Source organism: Lonchura striata, chromosome 5 (assembly GCF_050655825.1).
Source record: "Lonchura striata isolate lonStrDom1 chromosome 5, ASM5065582v1, whole genome shotgun sequence".
NCBI lineage: Eukaryota > Metazoa > Chordata > Aves > Passeriformes > Estrildidae > Lonchura > Lonchura striata.
Window position 1 is genome coordinate 36,992,611 of NC_140707.1, and position 25,949 is coordinate 37,018,559.

Consider the following 25,949-nt stretch of genomic DNA (forward strand, 5'->3'; position numbering starts at 1 on the left):
TTGTGGTAATTTCAGGTCTGGTCTAAGGTATGCTCAGAAAACCAGATTGGTAGAAATTGCCAGTGAATTTACATTTTCAGTTTCTTCTTAACAATACTTCTAGAAATAGCTAACACAAAGTATTCTCATTCTCTGGTGTTCTACTGGAATAAATTAATTCTTTCATATATCTGCAGTATACAGGTCTGGGATTTTTTTTTTTTTTGTGTGTGTGTTTTGCAATTTTTCAGTAAGAAGCATCAGTCACTAATTTTCAGTGGAGGTCACTAATTTTCAGTGGTTTTGCAGATCTTCTATCATAGTAAAAGTGAGAAATGAGCATTAGTATAGAAACATCTTTATTTTTCATTTCCTCTTCCCTGGAGGCAAATCCCAGTCACTTTTGACTAGAACTTGAAGCAAGAAAAGCATCCAGAAGTGTTTTCTGGCGGTTTGGATTAGTGATTGCTGCATGGCTAAATTCTGTTACTGCTGTGTTAGATGGTGTTTTATTTGTAAGTAATTTTTTTTCTTTTTTTTTTTTTTTTTTTTTTTCAGCTATCTGTGATTCAGAGCCAGAACAACCTGTTAGGAATTGTCCATTGTGGGTGAAGGTGGAAGGTGAAGTAGATCCAGAGCCAATTTATGTCCCAACACCATCAGTTATTGAACCAGTTAAATCTATGGTACTGCCCAACCCAGAAGTCTGGATTCCTAGTAAGAACAGATCTTCCAGTGGAATAAAACCAGGCAGAATATATACTCCTAGACCCAATCCAGTGGTAAGCAAAAAAAAAAAAAAAGTATGTTTTTCCTTGTACTGAAAATTAAAACAAATACTGCCAAAAGCTTGTGTACTAGGCAATTGTAGAGAAGTTTGAGGGGAAAGCCTAGAGTACCTTATAGGTGTATTGATAAGCTAGGATGGATTGATAGTATACAAATCTTTACTATGTTCCTGTTCTGTTGAGAATTTTTATAGCAGTATGGAGATGGTGGAAGGTGATTATGATTCATTAGTAGCCTTATTTAAATATATAGTAATAGATGCTATTTTTGTCAAAATTATTTTTAGTCCTGTAATGTTTGTAAAAGTTACTAGCTACATAATGTAGCCTATCTAAGTATTAATTACTTGCAAAAAATGTTTAGATACGGAGTGTTCAGCGTAGATCTATTTTATTTTGTTCTTTTTTGAGATTTCACTGCCAGTGTTCTAAGAATCTGGCTTTGTGTGTCCCCTCACCTTAGTATCAGGCAAAAGCAACAACAGCAGTAGAGGATAAACAGCTGAGAGTGGAGCATAGTTATATCTGAAGAAAAATATACCAGAGTAGCTATTTAATGTATACCAGATAATGTTAAACAATGCATGGCACTTAGGATTTATTTCTTCACTTAGAGGAATATCTGAATTGGGTTTGAATTTCAGGAAGCTGGTGGTGGCTATGTGATGATACTGAGAAGGCAGATCTAGTTTTAAATGCTAGACTTTTCTTTCGACCCTTACTATGGAAGCATTTATGTTGAAGTTTTTTCAGAAAGCAAAGCTGTTTGGTGAATCTGATGTGCATCCAGAACATAGAAAAGAGGGTTTTGTCTCTTTATGTTTTCTTTTAGATTCGAGAGGAGGACAAGGATCCTGTCTACGTGTACTTTGAGAGTTTAATGACTTGTGCAAGGGTGCGGCCCTATGAACACAGGAGAGAGGAAAAAAAACAGAAAAAAGACAAAAGTGATTCACAGAGTTGTAGTATAAAGGTAAGAAGTCACACTGTAACTAGTGTGTATTATAGAATAGGCAGAAATGTTGAAAATGGTGAAGTAATTTTTTCCCCAGAAACTCCTGCATTACCTGAGGGCTTCACTTGCATTTGGTGGTGCAAGGTGGAGCCTAAATCATTTTGCAGTTACTGTGATATACATTCCTTGTCTGGGGAAATTCCTGTCTGCCACAAGTGCATTATTATGTAAGGCTTAAATGTTCATTTTTAATAGAGCTCTTCTAAGATGAAGCCTGTAACACAGTCAAAGACAGCATATTTCTGTGATTTGGGGCGACCTAGTTAATTTTGTGCTGTGATTTTTAGTGTGGAAGTAAGATGTATAGAGTGAATATTTTCTTGTATTTCTTTGCTCCAGCAAGAGCATGAACCAGAGCTTCCGTCTCCTGAGAAGGCAGCCTGTGAGGTAGACAAAGACACATCAAGAGGTAAGAGTCTGGAGTATAATTCCACTTCTTGGTAGTTACATGTTTTTGTGGCAATTCTTGAAAAAAAGTAGCTACTGAAGAAACAGAAGTGTGTTTGCAGGGGGAGTTGTAATAAAAATCTTATGACATGCATGCAGTTTCCTGTGTTCTTAGCAGCTGGAGGGGGGCACAGACTAAATATCCAGTGCTTGCTGCTGCTCTAAGTGTAAAATGTTTAGCGATAAAATATAAAACTGCACAGCAGACTTGTCTTCTAGACAGATGATTATATACTTGGAAAGGAATGGAGATGAATTGCTTTGCTTTGTCTGGGTATTTTTTTCTCCCACTTTTTTTCTTTATTACCACTTTGTAGTTACTGAAGAATTAAATATCCAAGTAGTACTGGGAGGATGAGGTCCTTGTGTTCTTCACATAGAACTGGTTGGGACAAGGAAGTGCCTATGCTATATTTGGAATTGTTTGATGTTGAATTTGTTTAGTTCAAGTTGAAAAATTGAAGTTTTGCTGTGTTAGTGATACTGGGTTTGAGTTTTTAGCTCGTGAAGAAATAGGCTACACATCCATGTTCTTTCTGTCTGAAGCGGCCCAAATCATGTTACAAGCTATAAATGAGACATATACTAGAGGCATTGTGTCATCCACTTATGAACCATATTTGCCTTTTTGAGCTGATCTTTTTACTGTTTAATGTATACAACAGCACATGCTACATTTAAGGATGGGAATGGAAAAATAATACAATTAGTTAAAAATGCTGGTGCATTGGTAGATGAAATTAAAATGGCCAGGACACAGGGCTCAACATCCTTAGTTTTGCAAAAAGGGGCGTTGTAGCTCTAATGACAACAAAAGGTCACACTTCTGTTTACACATCTTCTGCAAAAGACAGTTCTGCTAGTGGCATGTCCTCTTATGCCATTGTAGGACATGGGTGCTTTTCTGACTCAAAGAGAAAAGTGCCATCTCTTGAATAACCAGTGATGCTTTCTACCGTGTTGCTGTGTTTGGAGAATTTTGATCCATGTATTGAAACAACTCAGCTTTGTTTAGCTTGTGATGCAATGGGATACAACGTGATGTGGTATGGCTGCAGAGATTGAACCATGAGAAATAATTACATTAGTTTTGCAGTGAGTTTTTCTTGTTTGTGAAGCTCTGCAAGGGAAAGGGATGCTTTGAACAGTTCTTTTACTTGCTGTTTGCCAGCAGATGAGCTAAGGGTGGAGGTGTGGGCAGAATGAAATTGTTTGACTATCCAGGTGCTTAAAATGCCATAGTATTGCAGAAACCTATTTCAATTCTTTCTCAGAGAAAAGCTGGTGTTCTTCCCGTAGTGAGGGGGACTCTTTCTCCACCTCCTATGTTCATCACACCACTCAAGGTGAACCAACCAAACTTATTGAGATTATCTCTGACTGCAACTTGGAGGAAGATCACAATAAGATCTTGACCATCTTATCACAGCATATCAACAGTAACACGCCACAGTGCCTCAAAGTGGGTAGCTTCACTATTGAATTGGATTCGGAATACAAGGCCCAGGATGAGAACCATCCTTCTGTCAGCTCCTCCAGAGTGAAAATTTCAGTGCCGTCCTACCAGGACAAGGATGAGAAGCCTGAGATCCCTGTCTTGGAGACTTCTGATAGCACAGTGGCGCCATGCAATAACTCAGAAAATGTAAAGGTCATGCGGGCAGACCCAGTGGAGAAACTGCGGGAGAAGCTGCATGGGGGCAAAGGCTTGCCTTTTTATGCAGGGGTTTCTCCTGCAGGAAAGCTGGTTGTCTACAAATGCAGTGCTAATACGAGCCCCTCGGGTTTGATTCAGGTGGGTCTCTCTGCCTTTACTGTGGAGATTAGATGCAGTTTCATCCAGTACTATCCCAGAACTCCTTGAAGGGGAGAACACTTTAATATGTCTTTTGCCTGTCTAGACCAAAGTTCATGATATCTGGTGGCATTCGTCCCCAAAAGCTTATCCCTTTCAAGATATACTTAATAACAGGAAATCTGATCAGAATCCTGAAATCTGATAGTTTAACTTGTCTTTTTGGCAATTTGGGTCTTGTTGACCCAAGTGCAGAATCTCTTTCAAGGTCTTTTTAATTCTTTGTCAACTCCCTTGAAGGTGCTTTTGACACATAATGCTTCTAAATGAATGATTGTATGAGTCCACAGAAAGAATATTTCCTGGGGAAGTATACACTGGGACAAAACTTTAAAATTAAAATGGAAATATTAAATTGCTATTTGCTACAGTTTGCTGTTACTCTTCACTAACAGCCTGAATCCTCTTTGTAGAATATATATTTTTCATCAAGATACTTCATAATCCTAAATTCAAAGCGTCTTTTCCCTGCAGTTTTTTGTTGCTGACAATATTATTAGGTTAATAATTATTATTATGAAATATTATTCTGTTAATAATTAATAGCTAGGAACTACAGGATTAGGATGAAGATATTTTTTTTCCCATCACAGCTATTTGTGATTATAGTAAAATCACTTTGAGGAAAATAATATGAATTAGAAAATGAGAGTAAAATATGCTTTCCTGACGCTTTGCAGATATGACACCCTCAGAAAGAGAAGCTAGTGGAGAGAAACAGATAAGGAGATTTCTTACCTTCAATAAAATTTGATCAATAAAAACTACTCTTTATTTAGTAGTGTCTTAAATACTACTTCCAAATGGCTTTTAGAAGGTATTATCAAACAATGTGAAAGCAAAATGTCACACTACCAGAACTTCCCATTATGCACTAGGCATAAAACCTGACATTGGGAATGATATTCCGCTTTTTTTCCTGTGCAGTCCGTTACCACTACAGCTTGGAATTTGAAGTTGGGGAGCTCGTCATACCTTAATTACAGTATCAGACAACAGTGTGGATCAGGAAAAAAGTTCATGCAGCTTTTACAAGCTCTTTAAAGTTTTGTCTCAATGTATATGTCAGCATTATTCTTTCTTTTGTGATGCTAGGTCTTAATTAGGTTTGATAATTTTATCCAAAATTGTAATTTAATTAGGGAACCTTTTTTTATTCAGGACTACAGCATAAGCATGGGACAGGAAAAACAGGTGCTAGCTTCACTCTTACCTGATTTCAATGATTTCACATGTTCCTTGGACTCTTTGGTTTTATGTGGGAGTCTGAACAGCTTTTAAAAACTGTATTACAAAGATAAAACAACAGTTATTTGAAGTTCTCTTGAGCAATGAGGAAATGAGGAATTCCCATTTGGAATTGCAGTGTTTTTTTTGAAAGGACATTTAGAAGTCCAACGGAATGAAACACTTCTCCAGAAGTGGTGAATTAGCATTCTTTTCACAAAGTTTCCCTTTTCCCCTTTTTTCAGGTTAATGATAAAAGGTATCCTCAGGCCAAACTGCTTTTGGGACAGATGGGGGCATTACATCCTGCCAATCGGCTAGCAGCTTATATCACAGGCAGGCTGCAGCCCACAGTACTTGATATCGCAGCCCTCAGTACTGTGATCTCCAAGGTAGCACCCAGTGCTAAAACTCCTGCTTCTGAGACACCATCAGTCCAGGGGCCCACAACATCAGCTACTAAAACTACATCTTCCACCAGCACTACTTCAACCCCCACTGTGACGACTCTGAAAACCCATGTCCCAGCACAGAAAGAGATAGGTAGGTTGGAACTTATTACTGTGTTTTAAATTGCGTGAAGCTGAAGTACAGAGTGAGTGTACAGCATTAATGTTGATGTCTGTGCAACAGTGCATGCTGCCTTTGGCTGCATTGCCTACCTAAGATGCCTCTGCAATAAATAACCTTCTCAAAGCAGAAAGTTTTATTTTGATGTCAGAGTAAGATTACAGATGTTGACTATTAGTTGTTTTATTAATGCTACTAGAACATATTTTCAAGAGACGAGAGTGGATGGAGACTCTCCAAAGAAAATTTCCAGTTTATATTTGGAGTTTCGTTACTGTAATTTTTAATTGCTTTTCCTCAAACACAGATTAACGTCAAATGAGTAAAGTATCACTAATCTGTGGGTCTTAATTGATTAGATTTTCTGCTGATGTTGCACTCATAATTTTTGTGACTGCCAAAGATGTGTGAAGCGCCAGTGAAAGACAAGATGGTCCAAATCTGGATTAGTGAAACAGCAGGTGTGCAGCCAATAACCACGCCAGTCTCTAATCTCATTGACTTTCACAAGCTAAACAGGGTTGGATTTAGACAGCACTTTGAGTTAAAAAAAGCCAAACAAACCCCAAACTGGAAGATTCACGAGTTACTTGTGTATCTGTGTTGGTACTGAAATGGCTACCCCAGTGTGGCAAGAGAGGAAGTTGCCCTTAACTATTACATTTTGCATGAGTTTAAAAAGAGAAGTCTAGTACCTATCCACATATTCCCACACCTTATTTAAAGGTCTGAAGCTTTGCAAGGGAAAAGGATGTTACCTGTGTCCTGGAAAAACTTTAATTTCTGATTGATTTTCTATTATTCTTTCTGCCTAAATTTTCTTTGCTGCGTAAATGGGTGTGTTGTTTTTCTTGTCCTGTAATAAAACTTGTTGTTTCGTGTGTTTATGCAGTGTGAAAGAGCTGGCTGTGTTTCATTGATGGGTGAAGTCATTGCAACATAAGTGATTTAAGTAAAAGTACTCTAGCATAGTCTGGGTTAAAAATCCTGTATGCATATGAAACTGCAGTGTTTTAAGTTAGTCTTGCTCCATAATCTCTATTCTGTTGTACTCATCTGTAGGCATCTGGGGTGATGTAAATGCAGTATTCAGGTCCCTTGGAGAGTAAGGGATGAGGTAAAGGATCTTCCTAACAGTGATTAATTTCCATTGGTTAAATTTGTTCCATCTAGTCTGCAGTTGCATGAATGTCAATTAGAAGCAGAAACTCTGTATCCTTCTCATCCCTTTCCCCTGTGCCTGTGTAAGATGATTACAGTAGAAGGGGGATGAAAATAAAGAAGCAGTAAAAACTGAAAGATGACACAAGCTGTTACACAAATAATTTGAGATTTAGAAAATAGTTGGAGCCCATTATTTCACTTAGATGTTTGTTTTCCTGCACTGTTAGTTAGAATTGTCCATAGTTTTATGATGAACAACCCTTCAAAAACTGACTCTTTTGTGTATCTGGGAAGAAATGCAATTAAAAGGTACAGAAGTGGAATAAGGCAGAGGTCTTTCTAACATGTAAAGCATATCCAGGAGTGCCATAAAGGTTTTGTGTTAATTGCAAGGTACGTTGAAAAAGGGGGCTCAAATTCATGCTGAAATTACAGTTGTAGCACCTTATGAAAGGCAGAGAGGAAATTATTAAAATTTTGACCTTCAAGTTTTTATTTGCAGCTTCCCGACCCTCACCTGGTGGTGTGTTTGCCCAGTTTGTGATAAACAAAGCGGGAGCTCTACAGCAGAAGATTCCTGGAGCGAGCACACGCCAGGCTGGCTCAGGACGACAGTTTCTCAGTATCAAGCCCACACCGATCACGGTTATTGCGCCCGTGGTTCCTTCAGCGCCATCTCCAGCTCTGTGCGCAGTCTGTCCTGAGGTCACGGCAGCCACCACCACTTCTCCAGTTACTGTGGAAAGTACCAGTGTAGCAGCATCTCCTGTGACCACTCCTTGCCAGACAAAAGCTGGTGAACCTCCCTGCTCTCCTCCTGCAGTTGCAGTTACATCTGCTCCTGCAACACCTGGAATCAGCACCTGTACTACTCCATCCACCACTCCTCCTGCTACTGTGAGCACAACAAAAACAACAGGGACTGTCACAGCAGTAGCAACTACGGCATCCCCAACAACTGTAGTAACACCACCAGCTGTTACTTGTGCTGTTGTCACAACATCCCCTTCCACAGTTGTACTGACAACAGCTGCAGCAGCAACACCTGTGGTGACCACACTGACTTCCTCTGCTGTCTCTGTTCCAGTGATACTATCAGGAGTTAATTCAAGTCCTCCACAGAATCCAAAAAGAGGTAATGCTTAGGTGCTTTGGGTTATTACCGCAAACACTTGTTTTTTAAAATTCTGCTTCTTTTCACAACTATAATACAGTCTGCATCTGGTTTCAATTTAAATATGGTTTAAGTTTAAATTTACTCACTTGCCTTGTCCTGCTTTCCAAAACAGGATAAAAAAATCCTATTCATCACCCTAATGTCATCTCTTTAAGTTGCTTTTTGCATTCCAGACTGAAAGGAAAAAAATTTAACTGTCTGGTCAGTGACTGCTGTGAAGTGAGCTGGAAGCTTCACATCATCCCTTGACCTATAGAAATAGATAGGATTTAATGGTTGGCAGAGAGTTCAGGAATTAAGTAGGGAATTACTGTCCTGTGTCATGGTCGAAAAATGTCAGTGGAACTACAAAATAAAAACCCAAAACTGTCTTACCTGGTTGGTTCCATGCATTCTGTGGATAAAAAGAGAAAAACTTGCTTTCAAATAAATTTAAAAGAGATGCAGTTGTTTCCAAAATATTTGTACTTGTATTTATTAAGAATAATACCTGATTTGTCAGCAGTCTCTTAAAGTTTTTTTTTTTTGTAACTTGTTAAAATATTTCAGAAGATAGTGTTCCACAAGCTGCAAGTAAGACTCCCCCAAAGATAGCTCCTGGAACAGACAAACGTGTTGGACCCCGATTGCTGCTGATTCCAGTGCACCAGACAGCCTCTGCTCTGCGACCACTGAACTCGCAGGTGGCACAGAGGCAGAAGATGGTCCTCCAGCCTCTGAGGAGCCCTGGGGCTGTGAACCTCTTCAGACATCCCAATGGGCAGATCATTCAGCTTGTTCCCCTGCAGCAGGTTCGAACTGCGGGTGCTCAGCCCAGCGTGCAGCCAGTGGTGCTCCGCAATCCAGGTACAAAGTCCTGTGCTTCTTTTGTGACTGACTGGTGTGTTACTCAGAAATATACAATGAGATAAATGTCTCTGTGTTGCTTTCACCTGCTGAAAGCAATTGAACAGGGTCTAATTTGGTTTTGTGTGAGTAGTTGAAGAACATAGTGTAATTATTCAGATGAAATGCAATTTAAATACCATGTGTATAATAGTCAAAAAATGCAGTTAATAGCTAAGTCAACAAAATTTGGAAGCAAGTCAAAAAGCCTATATGGATGTGTGGCAGTGGAGCTATGTCTATTGTACTGTCACAACTTACAAGACTCAATCTGGTGATTCAAAAACAATTGTTGCTGGAGATTCTCTTAAAAGAATGAGCTGTTACCCATGTTTCATTGGATGTGCTGCTGCTGTGTTTTTGTTAGGTTTCCAGGTTGGTTAGTGTGTTTACAGAAGATACTCAGATGAATTGTTACACTACAGTACAAAATTACCAGGTTTTTTCCTCCTTAAGAGTGTGAGATGAAAAATAAGCTAAAAATATATTTTCAGCTATTTCTCTAGTACACAGTTGAAGACAGGGTTGGAAGAGTTAGAAATTGCAGGTTGGGTATGCTGTTGTACATATTTGTAAATTCTAACCCAAATGTACTTAAAACGCAAGTTTATTCTGTAGTAGGACCTTTTCTTCTGTTCCCCCTGTTTCAAAACATACCTCAAAGAGAGGAAGAGATAGAGTGGGGTGGAAGGGAGAGCAAAAGCAAGCACAGTAGATAAAACTGTGGGGAGGAGAACAAACAATAATGCTGAGCGTTAATTAAAGTTTGAGCATGAGGTGTAGTAAAGTCAACAAGTTTATTTAATTTCTTTCTGTTTTGAGGCTCTTGCTGAACAAGAGAAACTAGTTGCCAGTTGGTAATATTTTCCTCCTTGTTTATGGGTGTTAAAATGCTGCAGAAGAGTTCATAAAGGTAAAAAATATGGTGGTATAATTGAGTAATTTTGACTTAGTTTTTTTCTCTTTGGAAGTCTTTTTCTGAGAGAAAACAAAAATATTTTTAAATTAAATACTACTTTTTTACTTTGAAAAACCCCAATTTCCTTGTTTTCCCATAAATGTAAAATGGGAAAGTGCAAGACTTTCAATGCTATTTCTTTTTGATCAAAAACTTAATGCTGGAACTTAACATTGTCTGTTGGTTTTAGAGTGGGCAGTTAATGTGTTTTATTGTGGTGTTACTTAAAAAAAAAATCAAGTTTATCTGTCTTTATGCAGGACCAACTTTTCCACTGAGAACTTGTGGTCAAACATCTGATTCCATTATGATAGTTGAGAGTGAAGTCTGCTTCTAGTAGAGGATCAAATACTAAAACTGGAAGAAAAATTGCTTTGAGAAAGTCTCAGTTGATGTTTTGTTTTCCTCACAGGATCTATTGTAGGAATCCGATTGCCTGCACCTTCCAAGCCTCCCGAGTCACCTGTTTCTCCCACTTCCTCTGTGTCTTCCACTTCTCCTGCTGCAAATTCAGCTGTACAAACTGCAGTACCCAAGTTATCCCCTCCATCCAACCCAGCCACTCAAGCATCTTCTCTTCTTCCTTCAGTAACAAATTTTGTGTCACAGGCAGGCACTCTGACTCTTAGGATCTCTTCCTCTGCTATCAGCAATGTCACAAACCAAACAGCCTCTGAGTCTAAAATAGCATGCAGCTCGGGTGGTCTGTCAGCCACCACTGCTAATCTTATACCTTTACAGTCCGGAAGTTTTGCTTTACTTCAGCTCCCAGGACAGAAGACTGTGCCTAACTCTATTCTTCACCATTTTGCATCTCTTCAGATGAAGAAGGATTACAGGAAAATATGCAAGAAAGAGGACTCAGGTGCTGCTCAGCAGAAGGAGAATGGGAAGGCTCCATGCTCAGGTGACACGGAAGTTACGGAGTCTGATGTCACAGTTCCACATGGGAAACAAGAAGAAAATGAGTTGTCAATTGACCAGTTAAATGCTATCAAAGGGTCAGCATCTGGCACAGTCACACCTAGCGGTGATAGAAATTCCTCAACATTAGAGATAGTGGAGAAGAACTTAAAGGTGCTAGAGAGTTCTTGTGATGACAGCTTTTCTTCTCAGCATGTTTCTGCAGATGTCATATCATCTGACCATTCTTACATCAGTGAGAAGCCAAATGATGAGGAAGAAAAAGGGGCTTCAGAAGAGAAAGAGGATTTTGTCAGTTCTGAAACTGTTGTGGGGGCAGTTTCAGCTAACTCTGTTTGTGGGTCATCAGATAAGTCTTCAGTTGCTCACCTGGATAATGCACATTCACAGATTCTTGGCAATCGGGAGACTGCACAGTTGAAGAGCCATGGGCAGGAACAAACACATGCTGAATGGGAGGAGAAACCGGTAAAAGTGGAAGAGGCAGATGAACAGACACAGATGGACGAGGACAACAGAGTGAGTTCTGGACAGCTACATAGTCAACAAGAGCAAGATATACAGGTGAAGATCAAGGAGGAACAAAGTGAGACTGAACTGTTTGAGAGCAAACCGGAATTCCAGGGTGATGCTGCACAGTCAGATGTGGAAAGGAGGGAGTACAAGGGCTCTGTAGAAGTGGAAAATATAGGCGAGAAAACAAGAAGTAGGTCTGAAATTGGTTCTGCAAAAGAATGGGATAATGCTTCAGGAGAAGAGCATACGGTTGATACAGAGGAAGTCAAAGGAAACATAGCTAGGCAGGAAGGCAGTAACAACAAAGAACAAGGTGCTTGTGATTCTGTGGAAGAAATTAAAACAGGCCATGATATTCTAACACATGTTAACAGTTCTTGGAGCAAAATATCTAGCATTGTACCCCCTTTAGAAAATAGAAGTGAAGTAGGTAACAAAGCTGATACATCAGAGAAAAGTGACTTCCTGACAGCACCAGAACAGAGAGCACCCAAAAAGGGTTACATGCCCACTATTGATATAACTTCTGATGATATGGAAGAGGATGAAGATGAAGATGAGGAGGAGGACGAGGAAGAAGAGGATGAAAAAACTGATGATTCTGCTGATGAGATGCTGGATGGTGCTTCTGACTTCCCAAGTGAAGAGGAAATAGATGTTGAAAAAGTGGTAAGCATTTAGCTATTTATGAAGGGATTTTTTTTTTTTTTAATTGACCAACTAACGTCATAACCCATGGATTTGAAAGACAGAGTATGATGTTCGTGTTTTGGACTTCAGTTTCCTTAGGAAGTGTAAATCTCAAGTGAAAATATCTTCTAATTCTTAGTCACATTTTTTTAGGTAGCAGTGTAGTGGCCTTGTAGAAATTGCTTGTTTTTCAGAGAACAGGAGTTATATTGAAGATTTATAATAGAACTATTGCATGTTGTCTTCCTCCGGTATTTACTCAAATAATTTGTTTATTTGTAATGTAACTTAATGATCCAAAAATGTAGTGGCCAATCTAGTATTTCTGTTACTTTAAGATGTTTTCTTCTATTTAGTTTTTGTAGCCTTAGTTAACATTTATTTCTGGAAGGAGTATTTGAATCCATCCTTGAATTCCTTTTTAAAGTTAATAATACATTTGAATAGTATGTGAGAGCTGTCATCCCATATTTGGTAGAAAACAAATTGCTCCAGAAGTCATAGAAATGGGTAAAACTTTGTGGTTAGTGTAGTTAAGATACAGTTAGATTTTAATGTTCATAAAATTCCCATCAAATATAACCCAAAATTTAAAATAAAATAATCTAATGTAATTCCTTTACTTCTTACATATTACTACAAGACTTAAGAAACAGTGCATTGTAACTTAAAATGATGAAGCTGTTGTTTTATGAATCAGTCAAATGGACATATGAACTAAGATAGCCTTTTCTTGGACTGAGATACAAGTGAAAAGAGGTTAAATTGGAGAATTGAAAAACAGACAAATTAAAAACAGGAGAGATAATTGTTGTGTCTTCAGGACAGAATTCTTATAGTCCTTTTGTGTTAATGTAGTCCTCTTGCAGTTGAGAATCAGACTAGAGTTCTTTGGTACAAACAGGTCTAGAGGATTCCTAGAACACCTGGGCAGTAACTTCTTGGTACAGGTACTACAGGAACCAGCTAGGAAAGGTGCCCTCCTTGAACTGCTGCTTGGAAAGAGGGAGGGGCCTGTGAGTGAAGTGGCTGCTGATGTGGTGACAACAGACATGAAACAATCGAGTTCAAATCTCTGGTGACAGGAGGAAAAGTGCCAGCAAAACTTCAACCCTGGATATGAGGAGAGCAGAGTTTAGGCTGCTCGAGGAACGAGTTAGAAAGGTCCCTGATGCTACCCTCCGAGCTGACTGGTGGGAGCCAGTTGATTCGATCTTCTTGGATTTCAGTAAAGCTTTTGATAGTGTCTCTCACAGGATCCTGCTGGACTAAATGTCCAGCACTCACCAGGATAAACGCATCAAGTGATGGGTGAGCAGCTGGGTCATGGGTCAGGTGTGAAGGGTGATAGTGAATGGGGTGACATCAGACTCGTGGAGTGAACTAGTGGGGTTCTGCAGGGCTCCATCCTCAGGCCTGTGCTCTTCAGCATCTTCATAAATCACTTGGAGGCAGGACTGGAAGGGATGCTGTATACGTTTGCCAGAGATGCAAACTGGGAGGAGCTGTTGACTCTTAGAGGTAGAGAGGCCCTACAGAGAGACCAACTGTGTGAAGCTTAACAAGGACAGGTGCCAGATTCTGCACCTGAGATGGGGCAACCCTGGGGAATGAGAGGCTGGAGAGCAGTGCCATGGAAAGGGAGTCAGGGGTCCTGCTCTGTGGCAAGCTGGATGTGAGCCAGCAGTGCCCTGGCAGCCAGGAAGGCCAAGCCTGTCTTGTGGCATCAGGCACAGCATCACCAGTTGGGCAAGGGGTGGAATTGTCCCACTCTGCTCTGCACTGGGGCAGCCTCAGCTCGAGCCCTGTGTGCGACTTAGAGTGCCACAATTTAAAAAGGACATTAAGCTGTTGGAAAGCATCCAAAGGAGGGCTGTGAGGGTGGCGATGGGCCTTACAGGAGTGAGGAGGAGCTCTATAATGAGTGGCTGAAGTCACTTGGTCTGTTCAGCCTGGTGGAGACTGAGGGGAGACCTCATTGCAGTCTGCAACACCCTCACGAGGGGAAAAGGAGCGGCAGGCACTGATTTCTCCTCTGTGGTAACCAGTGACAGAACCCATGGGAATGAAATGAAGTTGGGTCAGGGGAGGTTTAGGTTGCGTATTAGGAAGGGTTTTTCACCCAGAGGGTGGTTGGGCACTGGAACAGGCTCCCCAGGGAAATGGTCACAGCACCAGCCTGACAGAGTCCAGGAAAACTTTGGACAATGCTCTCAGGCATGTGGTGTGATTCTTGCAGATGGTGCTGTGCAGGGCCAAGAGAATGGACTTCAGTGATCCTTGTGGGTCTCTTGTAACTCAGGATAGTCTATTATTCCATGATAGCCAAGTGGACAACTCTGGCTTTTGGATAATCTCTTCAACTTCCAGAAAAATTGACTTAATCAGTTCATATTCCATCTCACTGTTCTTGGACAAGATGATAGCATTTCAGCTGCATGAAGGTGAAAAAACTGAATACAGATGTTATATTTGGAAGTTCTTTTAAGTGGAAAACTGAATTGTTGCTGTCTTGCCTTCAGTTGGGTGATGGCAGTTTCATATGTCCTGTATCCTTTAATAACTTGAGCAGAGTTATCATCAAGTTTTGAGAACCACTGTTATTTCATTCCTGATGCCAGATAAACTTTCCAGACATGGTAGTCTTAGGAATTTGTTGGTAAACCAACAGTAGTGTTTGGGTCTCAGAGTAGTCTTTTATCAAGGTTGATGTTTGAAAACTTGTTTTCTTTCTCCTGCAAAAGGATGATGAAGCAAATGAGTAATATTAGAAATTATAAGAAATGTTTGTTTTGGAAGAAACATATTGCACAGGTTTTGACTAATATGGTTTGGAAAGCCATCTAAGGTATGTCTTCCCTGCAAGCTCACACGAATACGATAAGGCAGCTTTGGTTCAAGAGCAGTAAAGCTGAGGAGTGAGATCTTGGGGGACTGTAAAAACCTGTCTGGAATTTGGATTTGTTAATCACTGTTGCTGGCAAGTTGAGTTAGCACGTCAGTGCCTAATGGAGAAATCAGTTTTGGATTTAAACATGTTATTTTTCACAGGAATGTACTCTTCTCTCATTATAGTGGTTACAAGACAGGCTGCACTGGTACTGTTTGTCAGGCTGGATGAAGTCAGATCATGTAAACAGGCTAGTAGAGGGTGTTTATCTGCTTCATTAAATGATGGAAACAAAGACTACATGCAAGTTCACTAATAATTTTGTTTAGTGGAAATACTTAAGACCGCGCTTCCTATATTAGTTTGGAATGTGGACTGGTTTTGGTTGCTGAGCAGATGGCCATTTAAAACCTTAGAGAACTCCGGTGGGACTCAGGAAGGTTGCTGCCTACCTGTAGTAGCTATTACTGTTTATTTCTTAGCACATTTTACCACACTGGTAAATTGCTCTTTGTTTTGTACATCAGTGCCCCTCAGATTACTTTCCTTCTTTGTGCTGACTTTATATCCTTGACATAGAGACTATTCTAGTATCCTATGCTCAACAGAAAGGTTCCTGAGATGATATTTTTGCCCATCTGCATTTCTTACCAAGAGTTGCATCAAGAGAAGCTTAGGATGGTTAATTATTGTGGATTGGTGATATGAATGAAACCTTCTGGGAATATCTGTAGAAGTAGACTAATGAGTATCAGGACTTGCCGTCTGAACAAATTCAAGTGCGATGGTTTGGGAGGCAATGCTAAACCCTTGATCTCCAAGGCATGATGATTGTACACAGAGTTCCTGCTGAGAAGGACTGCTTAGCCTGGGCTAAGTCACAGGCTGTGGCTCCTAATTGTTCACAAGTCCTTGTTGGCATAAGCCAAGACCATGCCAGGGATTGTTCTGGTATTATAATGCTACAGGTAAGAGTCTCACGGTTCACCTTACTACTCTAAAAACAGGTTCTGTGTCTGGGAAGACACTGCATTCTAAGTGTTGTTTAAAAGTATTTTTCAGTCATTCAGCCAAACATTGAAATTATAAGGACTGTTACCAATTATTATAAAATGGTAAGCTTAATGCAAAGTGCAAGTGATACATTTTGCAGACAATATAAATTCTCTAACAATCTCTTGCATGTTGTCAGCTTTTAGTTCAGAGTATGTGTGAAATCTGCATGGAAGGCAGCTCGAGAAATTGCACATTGACTTGGGTAGTGTGCAATGGTGTCCTGTCATTACTGCTATGTAACCACTTCCCTCAGCACTGTTGCTGAGGATCTTCTACCATCAGGCAATTTGCTCTTTAGATATCAGCAACAGGGGTTTAGACTGCCTGGAACAGACAAAAATCAGAGGACAGGGCTTAGAAACAGGTACTGAAATGAAGAGAGGGAAAAAATGCTGTAATTTCCATAACAACTTCAGAACTCTGTTACAGAGTGATACTGTTCCTCTGGAGTCTTCATCCTATAAGGTATTTTACCCTTACTTAAAGGCATTTAGAATTTATGTAACTATAGGAAGTAGCTTGGAAAGACTGAAAGTAGTATTGATTGAGTGATGCTAGAAAGGTAGGGCTTCCACAGTCTTCAAAAATCATGCTGAACTATGGATAAGGTTCAGCCTATGGCAGGTTCTTCTATATACTTCTATAGGAATAGCTGTTCTCAATGTCAGAACTACTTATTTCTGATGATCTTCAAGAGTGAGATATTTTTCCTATTGCTAGGAATTCAGGGTAGAGAGGAAAGATTTACCAACTAGAAGGATTTTTCCTTTTGTTGCTAGATGTAAGAATGAAAAAATGAGTTACTTCTGTTTTTTCATATATCCACATTCAGAATGTGTAAACTTAAAGATATTAAGTTCTTAGTGAGCAGTGGAGTTTTTTACTTCTATTTTTTTTTTTTACCATCTTTCATGAAAATGATGCCACATACTGGGTTTTGAATGCCATTTTTCTAATATTGATAGCATGCAGACTGTTTCAGTCTAGAGCAGCTCTAGCCTAGATAATTGCAATCAACACTTTGATTAGCCCAATATAACTGACCAGCACTTGGAAAACTTTATGACAACAGTGTTTATATGGTAAGCCAATGGTAAGCTAATTTCCTGGGGTCCTTTTCCTCTTTCTGGATTGTAGCATCTTTTTTGAACTATCCTGCCTGACCATGTTTCCTGCAATGTAATGATGTCCAAGTGTTGTTTAGAGAGGTAGATCTGCCCACTGCATCTTTTGTTCATAAGCGTCACAGAAGTGATACTGTATAAAGTGGAAAAGCTTAGAGGAAGTATCAGGAGGCTTTCAGCATCAAGGTGGTTTTATGAATGAGCATGGGGAGCAGGCAAGAATGTGAAGTGCTCTTTGTATAAAGAAATGGGTAAACGTTGAGCGTACCTCTTGTACATGCAGTATTTTCATAATGGCAGTATCTGGTCAGTAGTTCTGTGATTTCAGTGGTATCTTTGTTTGAATAGTTTCTGTTTAGTCAGGGTAATTTAGGGAATTGGGTGAAATAGCGAACGGAAGTGTAATTACATTTTCATGCTTAAGGAGGAGTTCTTAATTATTCGTTGTAATCAGACAAAGATTATAATGTAAAAAACTTCACAAAAAACTGTAATACAAACCAATTTGTTGAACGGGCATGTTTTCTTGGGAGAGGGGTATCAGTTGGACTTAGAGATGGCCACAAGATTGATATTTAGCTCTTGTCGTTGCTACAGAACTGCAGTTGTTCCTTATCTCTCGCTTCACAAATTAGCAAGTTTTCTTGGTCCGGCAAGCATGGAGAAAACGTACTCTTCAGAATATAACAAACATGTAAAATGATTGGGCAGCATTTTGGAAAGAGCCAAAATCTTACTCTTCATCATGTAAGCAGTTTGCTATGTGATCCAAAAAGCCCGACTGTATGATATCCTGTCTTCTGCTGTGTTAGGTATGAGAGACCATTATTAAGGTGATAACTGTTTCAAATTCTGTAAAAAAGTGAATTAGCGAAAGTCTATGGTATTAGGTTGTAAAGGCAGTTTAATTTAACTTGAAAACGGGGGCAGGAAACTCTGCCCTGTGAAGGCTTTTCTCTCACCCATAGTAAGAACATTAAGGACAGAGATGGGTTCTGCCCTTATTAAAATGCTTTTTACAGAGTTGCTAGTGGGAGGAATTCTTGGGGGTGACAGTTAAAGTAACTCCCTGCTTAGCACTGTTTATTGACCAGTGTAGCTGGAGATGTTGACTCCTTGATGGTTTAAATGTTATCATGCAATCTCATATGAGACTGAAGTGAAACTGTTTTGGCCTGAGCGCTATTGCTGAGTAGATACTCATTTTAAAAAACCAAAACAAAACCTGTTCCAGGATGCGTGGGAATACAGAGAGGATGACGAGCAGGTGGACATTGAGACCGTGGAGGAGCTTTCAGAGAAGATTAACATTGCCCGTCTGAAGGCCACAGCTGCTCATATCGAACCCTCCGACCAGAAGTAAGCACCCCTGGAGAGCACTGCACACACTTGTGTATCCTACTGCTGGGCTGGCGTCGAGTGATCCCATTGAACAGCAGGTGTAATGTGGTGGCAAGATAAAGCAAGGCTTCTGCATGCCTTCCTCAGCACTGGTGCTTCCCAGTGTCTGTGAGGATGGTGCTGGCAGCACTAAGAGTAGTTTCAAGGTGTCTTAGCCTTTTTCTTTTTCCCCTCTAATGAATTTGTTTATGGGGATATACCTTGTAATGTATAATTAATGAACTAATAGCCTCCCTTCCTGCAAACTGAAAATTAGTAGGGTTGTCTTTGTTTTAAATGTGATTTTGCAACCTTTGTTTATTCTTGCTGGTGGACTTCTGGGCAGGAACAGTCATTAGGTTAATCCCTGGTGCTGTAAATGAAAGATGTCTTTGGGACCACTGCCCCAGCAAAGAAAGTATTTTCTTCTTGGCATATAGTCTGCCATGGTTGGATAGCTTGGCTTAATTTTTTTGGTTGGTTTGTTTTTGTTACTGTTGCTGCCCTTGCATTTATAATGACAAAGGCAAAATTAAAATATGGCTTACCTGAGGAATATAATGATAGTCATGGCTGTTTCTCAGTTGCACTAAACAAAAGAGTGGGGAATGTTGTATCTATCATTTTGTTTGAAGATTTTTTTTTTAGAAACTTTGAAAAAACTGGCGCTACTATATGTCTACAGAGATAGTTCTCTCTTTTTTCCTCCTCTTTAAGGATAACAGCTCAACTTTTATCCTTAGGTAGTGACTTTGCTTTAAGTTTTAAAGGTCTTTCAGTGAGAGAGAAAAACAGATGTCATTTTTCGTAAAAAACAGTTTTCAAATGTGTGTTTGCTTTGTTGCAGCTCCTGAAATATGAAGAAGCTGCTGTTATATTAGGATTGTAATAAATGTGAGGATTTTGATTGGTGGTTCTTGGTGGGGGAGGGATTGCTCTCCATCTATATTAAGTCTGTGTTTATTAAAAACAGAACCAAAACATAATTTAAAAAGATACTTTATGCAGCTAACAGTCACAAGCTGAATTTATTCTTTTTGGCATATAGTAAAATAGTTTGTCTTTTGCACTCTGAGATAATTTCACAGCTTTCAGAACAGCTCAGTTATTTCCAGGATGATGGCGTTGGAGATAAGAGTTCACTTTCTTGAAAACTGAACAGTATCCTGCTTTTATGCAGTCACACAAGAAAAGTTAATTTCAAGGCATAAAAATGAGCAATTCTAGACTGTTGGAATATAGTTAATGAGGATAGAATGTATGAGATGAGTAGCATTGGGAAAAACTTTTTACCTTTCTTCCAGATACCATCCTCGTAATTCTTCGGATGAAACATTATCAGAAAAACATTCAAAGGTATATGTTTGCTCTCCTCTTTTCTTATAGTATCACACCTCCATTTTAAAAATAAACTTTCATCTCACATTCAGCTCTTAATGTGATTTATCTGCCTTGCAGATACTTGTGATTAAATGCAAGAAACCAAATGTACTGGGCGGGGGGTGATTTGCTCAGTCCAAATCTCCTTAAGGCCAAAGGACTGGTGCTGGCATCAGTGGGTTTCAGATTCAGCTTTAGCCTCAGGAGGAAGATCTGCCTTTTATTTATGACTACACTTGCTTCGGTTTTGTATTCTTGGCATGAATAATTTTTACAGCACACTTAAAATAATAAATGAGCAAAATTTTCATGTGTTGAAGACAGTATGTAGAATTATATAGGCACAGCACTGGATGAAGTATTTCTAAAAACAGAAGTTTGAATATGTGTTTAGGCAAGTTAAGGATATCACAGAATCCTTTCAAACCAATACTCGCTGCAGTCCTTCAGAATCTTGTGCTGTATTTTTGGGTGGCTCTGAAGCCAGTTTCTGTGTCCATAACTGTCTGTGATATACTTGATGTCAACTCTAGGGCTTCCTGCTGTGGTGGGGTGGGGCTTTGAGTGTGGTGGGAACCTGGTGTATGTCTTAGCTATTAGAGCAGGATGGGATGTATGCCTTTGCCTGAGACCCCTGGATGGGGTCCAGGATGCTTTGTCTGCCTCACCTTTTCCATGTGTCCTCCTCTCTGCCCTTGAATTTACTTTGTAAGGCCCTGCCTTGGCAGGGACCCATGGCCAACACAGGAGTAGTTGCATCTGTACTGTGCTCAAGTCTGACACTTAGAGCAAAACATCTCTCAAGAGCCAAATTTCAGGAGACAAGTCTTCAGATTCCTCCTCATCCAGCAGGCTCAGAAATAGTATCACTAAATGTGAGGAGTCTTTTCACTCATGTTCTGGGGTTTGAAGCAGACCTCAAATTATCTAAAAAACTGTATTCATTACTTCCCCATTAAATAAATAGCATAGCTGTACAAAACTTGGAAGAGTAATGATGATATAACAAACTTTTAAATCTGTGGAGGTCAGTAATTTTGCTTATTGTCTGGCAATCTTTTTAGAAACTTAAGCAAATTCAAATCTTGGTTGCATTCAGTTTGTTGGTGGATGTCTGGGGTGATAAATGTCAATATCATCTTTCACATTCTGACTTACAATGTCTCTTTGGCACCAACCCATAATGAACCTATGAAAGAAAATGGAAATCAGACTAGTTTAGTTGACTCCAGGGAAAGATTGAAGTCTCCTGTATTTGATACTTGTAATTACTTTGTAATTATTTAATTCATTGGTAGGCTTTCTTGACAAGCAAACAAAAAATACTTGACTGAAACATACACAGTTTTGTTGTAATGCTGTGATTTTATCTAAGTAGTTTTGTGCTGCAAAAAATAACAGCTCATAACTGGAGGGACTCGTGCTCTTTTCCGTTAGGGTTGATGTGATTATGTTGGTCACTTCTTTGGACAGCATTTAATTTCTTACTGTGTGTCCTTCTGATTCTGAACTTCCAGGAAAACATACTAGCAGGATAGCATGACGTGGAATCTTCAGGTGTCTGTAGAAAGGCTGTATATCTCACATGCATTTGAACATTGTCTGCCATTGCGCTGCCGCCTTTGCTTACACTGGTCAATCTGGTTGCTCCTCCTGCAGAAGCATCAGACCTGGAAAAGAAAGCTGAAGTCCCAGGCTGAAGCCTTTGCTCATTACCGCCAGACACATACAGCAAACGAACGTCGGCGACGTAATGAAATGAGAGGTCTCTTTGACAAGTTGAAGAAAGTTTTGGGGCTGCTGAACCTTCCCAAGGTCTCCAAATGCTACATTCTCAAGCAGGTAGGTATTTTGGAGCTTAAGTGAGGAGGAGAATCATTTAATCTGGGCAGAGTAATTATGCTAATATCAACTCTTCAGGTGAGTCCCAGCGTAGAGGGGACTTCTGTCATTGCTGCTGGACTCTCTAGAGCAAAACAATACCTGAAAGAATCTGTATTCTGAAAAGCTTAGTCTTGATGACATGAACATATATTTTTGGATTGGCCCTCCCCTTGTATTCTTCGTGAACTGCAGAACGTTATGTCTTAATTCTTTAGTGGTTTACTTTAGTGGTTTAAGGAAATTTTTAAATCTATTAAATCCATTACTTTTTTAATGCTTGAGAAGATAGCATTCCATTAGGCATTATACAGACATTAAAAGCTTAATAGTAAATATGTAAATGACAGGAAACTAAACATGAATGGTAAGTATGTAATTATGCTTATCAACTGTGCCTAGAAACTAGAAGATAAAAGTTTGGGGTTTTTCTTAAAAATTGCTTACCTTTGGAGGAAGGGCAAACAAGATATTAGTCTTCAACTAGCATTTAGGGAAAGCTAGCATTCATGGTACTTCACATGCTTTCTCTCAATCCTATTTTCTCAGGATTACAGAAATTTGAAAATAAATTTTGTAAAGGTTTCTGTGAAGGAAAACTTATTTTGTGTGTCGTTGGTTTATAAATCAGTTCCCTGATCCTATTTTAGGCCTTTGAGGAAATCCAAGGACTGACAGATCAGGCAGATAAGTTTATTGGACAGAAGACGTTATTGACACGCAAACGAGATGGTCTGATCCGAAAAGTATCCACGCTTTCAGGTGAGACTGGTTTTGGATGCAAACTAGCTGTAATAATGAAAGAAAAGGCTTTTAGGAGTGAGAATGTATGGAGTATTTGGTGGATCCAGGTGTGTCATTGGTTCACATAAAATTCAGACTTGTGATGCCAAACAAAGTTGTGCTAAGGTCTGACTCAGTGATAGGGTCATCATGTTGCTAGAAATGGCTTTTGTTTTTCTTCATGCCTAAAGGAAGTGTGGAGCACTCTCTGTGCTGGGAGCCACAGGCTTGGGTTCCTGAAGCTTGGGGTGATGGTGATGGTGTCACTTCATTCTGTCACTGGTCACTTCCTGAAATGCCTTTTCTGCTCAGCTCTTCAGAGCTGTACTGAAACCTCCAACTCCTTGCAGAGCTTTGCAAGTGACTCCTTATCCTGTTTTCCCAAGAACCAGTGCTTCTATGGGCTAGAAGGTGTCATCTCTGTACACAGAACAAAACTGCAGTAGTTTCTAAGCTGCTGCTCATCTAGACATTACATCTTGTACTTACTGTGTCTTTCTGTCTTGTTTGGAAGGGTAGGAAGGCTGCAACACGTTTTCAACCAGTGTCAAAATGTGTGAACAAACAAAACATTCTTCTAATCTCACAGTCTGGGACTATAAACATCAGAATACCTGTAAAGTAGAAATTAAAAATACTTAAACCTAACCTTTGTATTTACATTAATCCATTAATGCATATATAAGGTATTTGATTTATAAAAAGTAAAAGGTGTTGTAGTGAAGTCTAGTAATCTAAAAATGTATAAGAGGCCTATTGAGCAAAGAATGAAAGCAAATAACTTCACAAAGTCGTTATCTGATCTTTTGCATTCATAGAGAGACCTCAGATTTGATGAGGAAAATGTCCTCTCTCAGGACAGTTAGTTAAATGTAGACTTACTTAAAGATATACCATGATGTTAGAACATAAACACTAAGCAGAAAACAAGCTAGTATAGTCACTTGAACTTGGATTATATAAAACTGTATGTATATGCAGAAAACAAATTATTTATGAAATCTGTTTGTCCAAGGTTAGAATTTTCATGGTAATGATAAACTCTGTGAGTTTACATTCAAATGTCATTTGAGTAACAGGGTTCATTAGTCCAAGAAATTTAATTCCAGGTAAAGGTAACATTTTATCCAATAGTCATATGTTTATCATTAGGAGATGTGGGAGGATTTTTTTATAGCTGTGGGTGTTTTCTACTAGTACTTGTTCAGCGAGAGGATATGCTTGTCCAGGCTGATTTCTGCTTATCAAAGTGGCAGAAAAATTCTAAAATGTGGGGATGTTTTTGAAGGGAAAAAAAATACTGGAATAAATAGGTAATTGCTTCACTCTGATATTAAGTATATTACTTACTTGGTGAGGATGATGGTTATCTGTTTTATAGTAATTGAATAGTGTCACAGTAACATTATTAGTTCTACCTTCAGCATTTTAATTTTGGAAAGAGAGTTTGAAAGTAGGCTGACTCTCTGATGATTTTTCTGTAGGAAAGACAGAAGAGGTTGTCCTGAAGAAGCTGGAATATATTTATGCTAAACAAAAAGCAACAGAAGCACAAAAAAAGAAGAAAGATCCTGAGCCACAGAAATCAGCTGCACCCTCCACTGCTAGCACCCAGCAGGAAGGATCCTCTGCTGCCCCCAGAGAGCCAGCCCCGATAGCGATGACAAACAGAAGGGGAAAGCCATTGATACTTGCCAGGAGAGGAGTCCGGGCCACAGGTGGGCTACAACTGGTGCATGTCCTGCATCAAGGGGAGACAGCCATTGAAGCTGCACCCTGTGGGAAGGCAGAATGCCAGCTGGCTTGTACAGGCAGCCTCACTCCTGAAGCAGAATTGTGCATAGGACCGGGAAATGTCCATATGATAGGTTTGGAAACCACTTGCTTTCAGTAAGGATGAGACCACTATGACTGGGGTCTTCAGGTGAACGTGACTTCAGAGTTTCAGAATGATGGGAAGTAAATTCTTAATAAGTTGTCCTTTAATCTCAGGGAGTTTCACTGCAATCCAGCAGTACTTTCTAAGAGTTGAAGGTGGTTCTTTTTCTGCTGACTCAAAACCTGAAGTTCAACCCCCCAGAATGCTGGGGTTGCTAGACCAGAATCTTTAAATCCTCCCTCCTCCCTCTCTCAACATGGTGGTAGTTTGCTCTTAAATTAAATGGCAGAGTTGTCAGACACTGAAGAGTTTTTTTTTATAGCTGAGACTTGGTAGAGAAGTGTTCAATATTGTGGAGACCTTCATGTCATAAATGTACAAAGGAACAAAAGAATGACTCCTTCCAGATCTGTACCTAATGCTGGCTCACAGGGTGCTGTGCCAGAATAAATGAGTGTTTTACATACTTCTTTTCTTGCAGAGGACTCCTCAGCCTCTCTCACACTCACGGCTGCAAGCGTAGTGATGACTCCACAGGGGCAGGTGCTTACGCTGAAGAGCCCTCTGGTCCCAGGGCAGGTGGCAGCTGTTCCTTCCACACTGCTGCAGGCTGAATTAAAGCCTCGAGGGGTTGGTACTACCATGACAACACAGCCAGGTAGGATCAGGTGGGATCATGGTAATCAGTATAATGCTGTTCAGAGATCTACAGAGCAATTTATGAAGTTACTAAATTTTGCTTTAGTATTTCAAATTTTTTTGCAACTTGGCTGAGGTAGAACTTGACTCTGATAAGAGAGATTAGATGTCATTAATTCAAACTGTCAGTTTATCAAGAGGTTAATAAAATGTGTTAAAACTTTGTTGTTCAGAAATTAGGGAAACATAGGGAAGAATTCCTAATCACATAACCACTCTGCGTTTCTTTTTTTACTACTTTAAGATGTTGTTGAAGTCTTGCCTTGAAGTGCACTGCTCCTGTTTTCCAGGAGTATCTGAAGTATCTGAAAGTACTGTATCTGAGAATCTGAAAGGCTTTTATTTCCACTTTATCCCCTGTTTTGCTTTTTTTGGATAAGGTGTTACTTCTGTGATGATTCAACTGCCAGGATCAACAGTTCCTGTCCAAGTAAAAGGAATCCTTACTAACTCTACCATTCCTATTACATTGTCAACTGTTGCTGGAAATCCAGCGCCCTCAACAGTGGTATCAACTACACCACCCCATTCAGGTAAGCTCTTTGCTTTTCATGGATCTTGGTGCTTGCATGTGGGGAACATTATCCTTGCAAAGCTGAAGGTAAATTGTTCTCTCACTAGGGAGTAGCCGTAGGTGTTATTGTGTGAGTATTCAAAGAAAATCACTATTAAATGTTTTGAA

At 39.6% G+C, this 25,949-nt stretch overlaps 1 protein-coding gene across 9 annotated transcripts in view; it reads left to right on the top strand.

The window, feature by feature from the left end:
- The window catches only part of MGA (MAX dimerization protein MGA), a 58,575-nt gene that overhangs the window by 27,143 nt on the left and 5,483 nt on the right, over positions 1 to 25,949 (top strand). For 6 of the 9 annotated variants that reach the window (XM_021533481.4, XM_021533482.4, XM_085580298.1 and 3 more), the window contains 15 exons: positions 538 to 761; positions 1,600 to 1,740; positions 2,122 to 2,191; positions 3,504 to 4,024; positions 5,557 to 5,854; positions 7,548 to 8,180; positions 8,772 to 9,068; positions 10,478 to 12,174; positions 18,500 to 18,624; positions 19,950 to 20,001; positions 21,685 to 21,867; positions 22,557 to 22,668; positions 24,174 to 24,407; positions 25,050 to 25,226; positions 25,648 to 25,800. In XM_021533481.4, coding sequence (XP_021389156.2) covers positions 538 to 761; positions 1,600 to 1,740; positions 2,122 to 2,191; positions 3,504 to 4,024; positions 5,557 to 5,854; positions 7,548 to 8,180; positions 8,772 to 9,068; positions 10,478 to 12,174; positions 18,500 to 18,624; positions 19,950 to 20,001; positions 21,685 to 21,867; positions 22,557 to 22,668; positions 24,174 to 24,407; positions 25,050 to 25,226; positions 25,648 to 25,800 — 4,917 coding nt within the window. The remainder of the gene's footprint in view (positions 1 to 537; positions 762 to 1,599; positions 1,741 to 2,121; positions 2,192 to 3,503; positions 4,025 to 5,556; positions 5,855 to 7,547; positions 8,181 to 8,771; positions 9,069 to 10,477; positions 12,175 to 18,499; positions 18,625 to 19,949; positions 20,002 to 21,684; positions 21,868 to 22,556; positions 22,669 to 24,173; positions 24,408 to 25,049; positions 25,227 to 25,647; positions 25,801 to 25,949) is intronic. The other 3 variants (XM_021533483.3, XM_021533484.3, XM_021533485.3) reach the window with 3 other exon arrangements.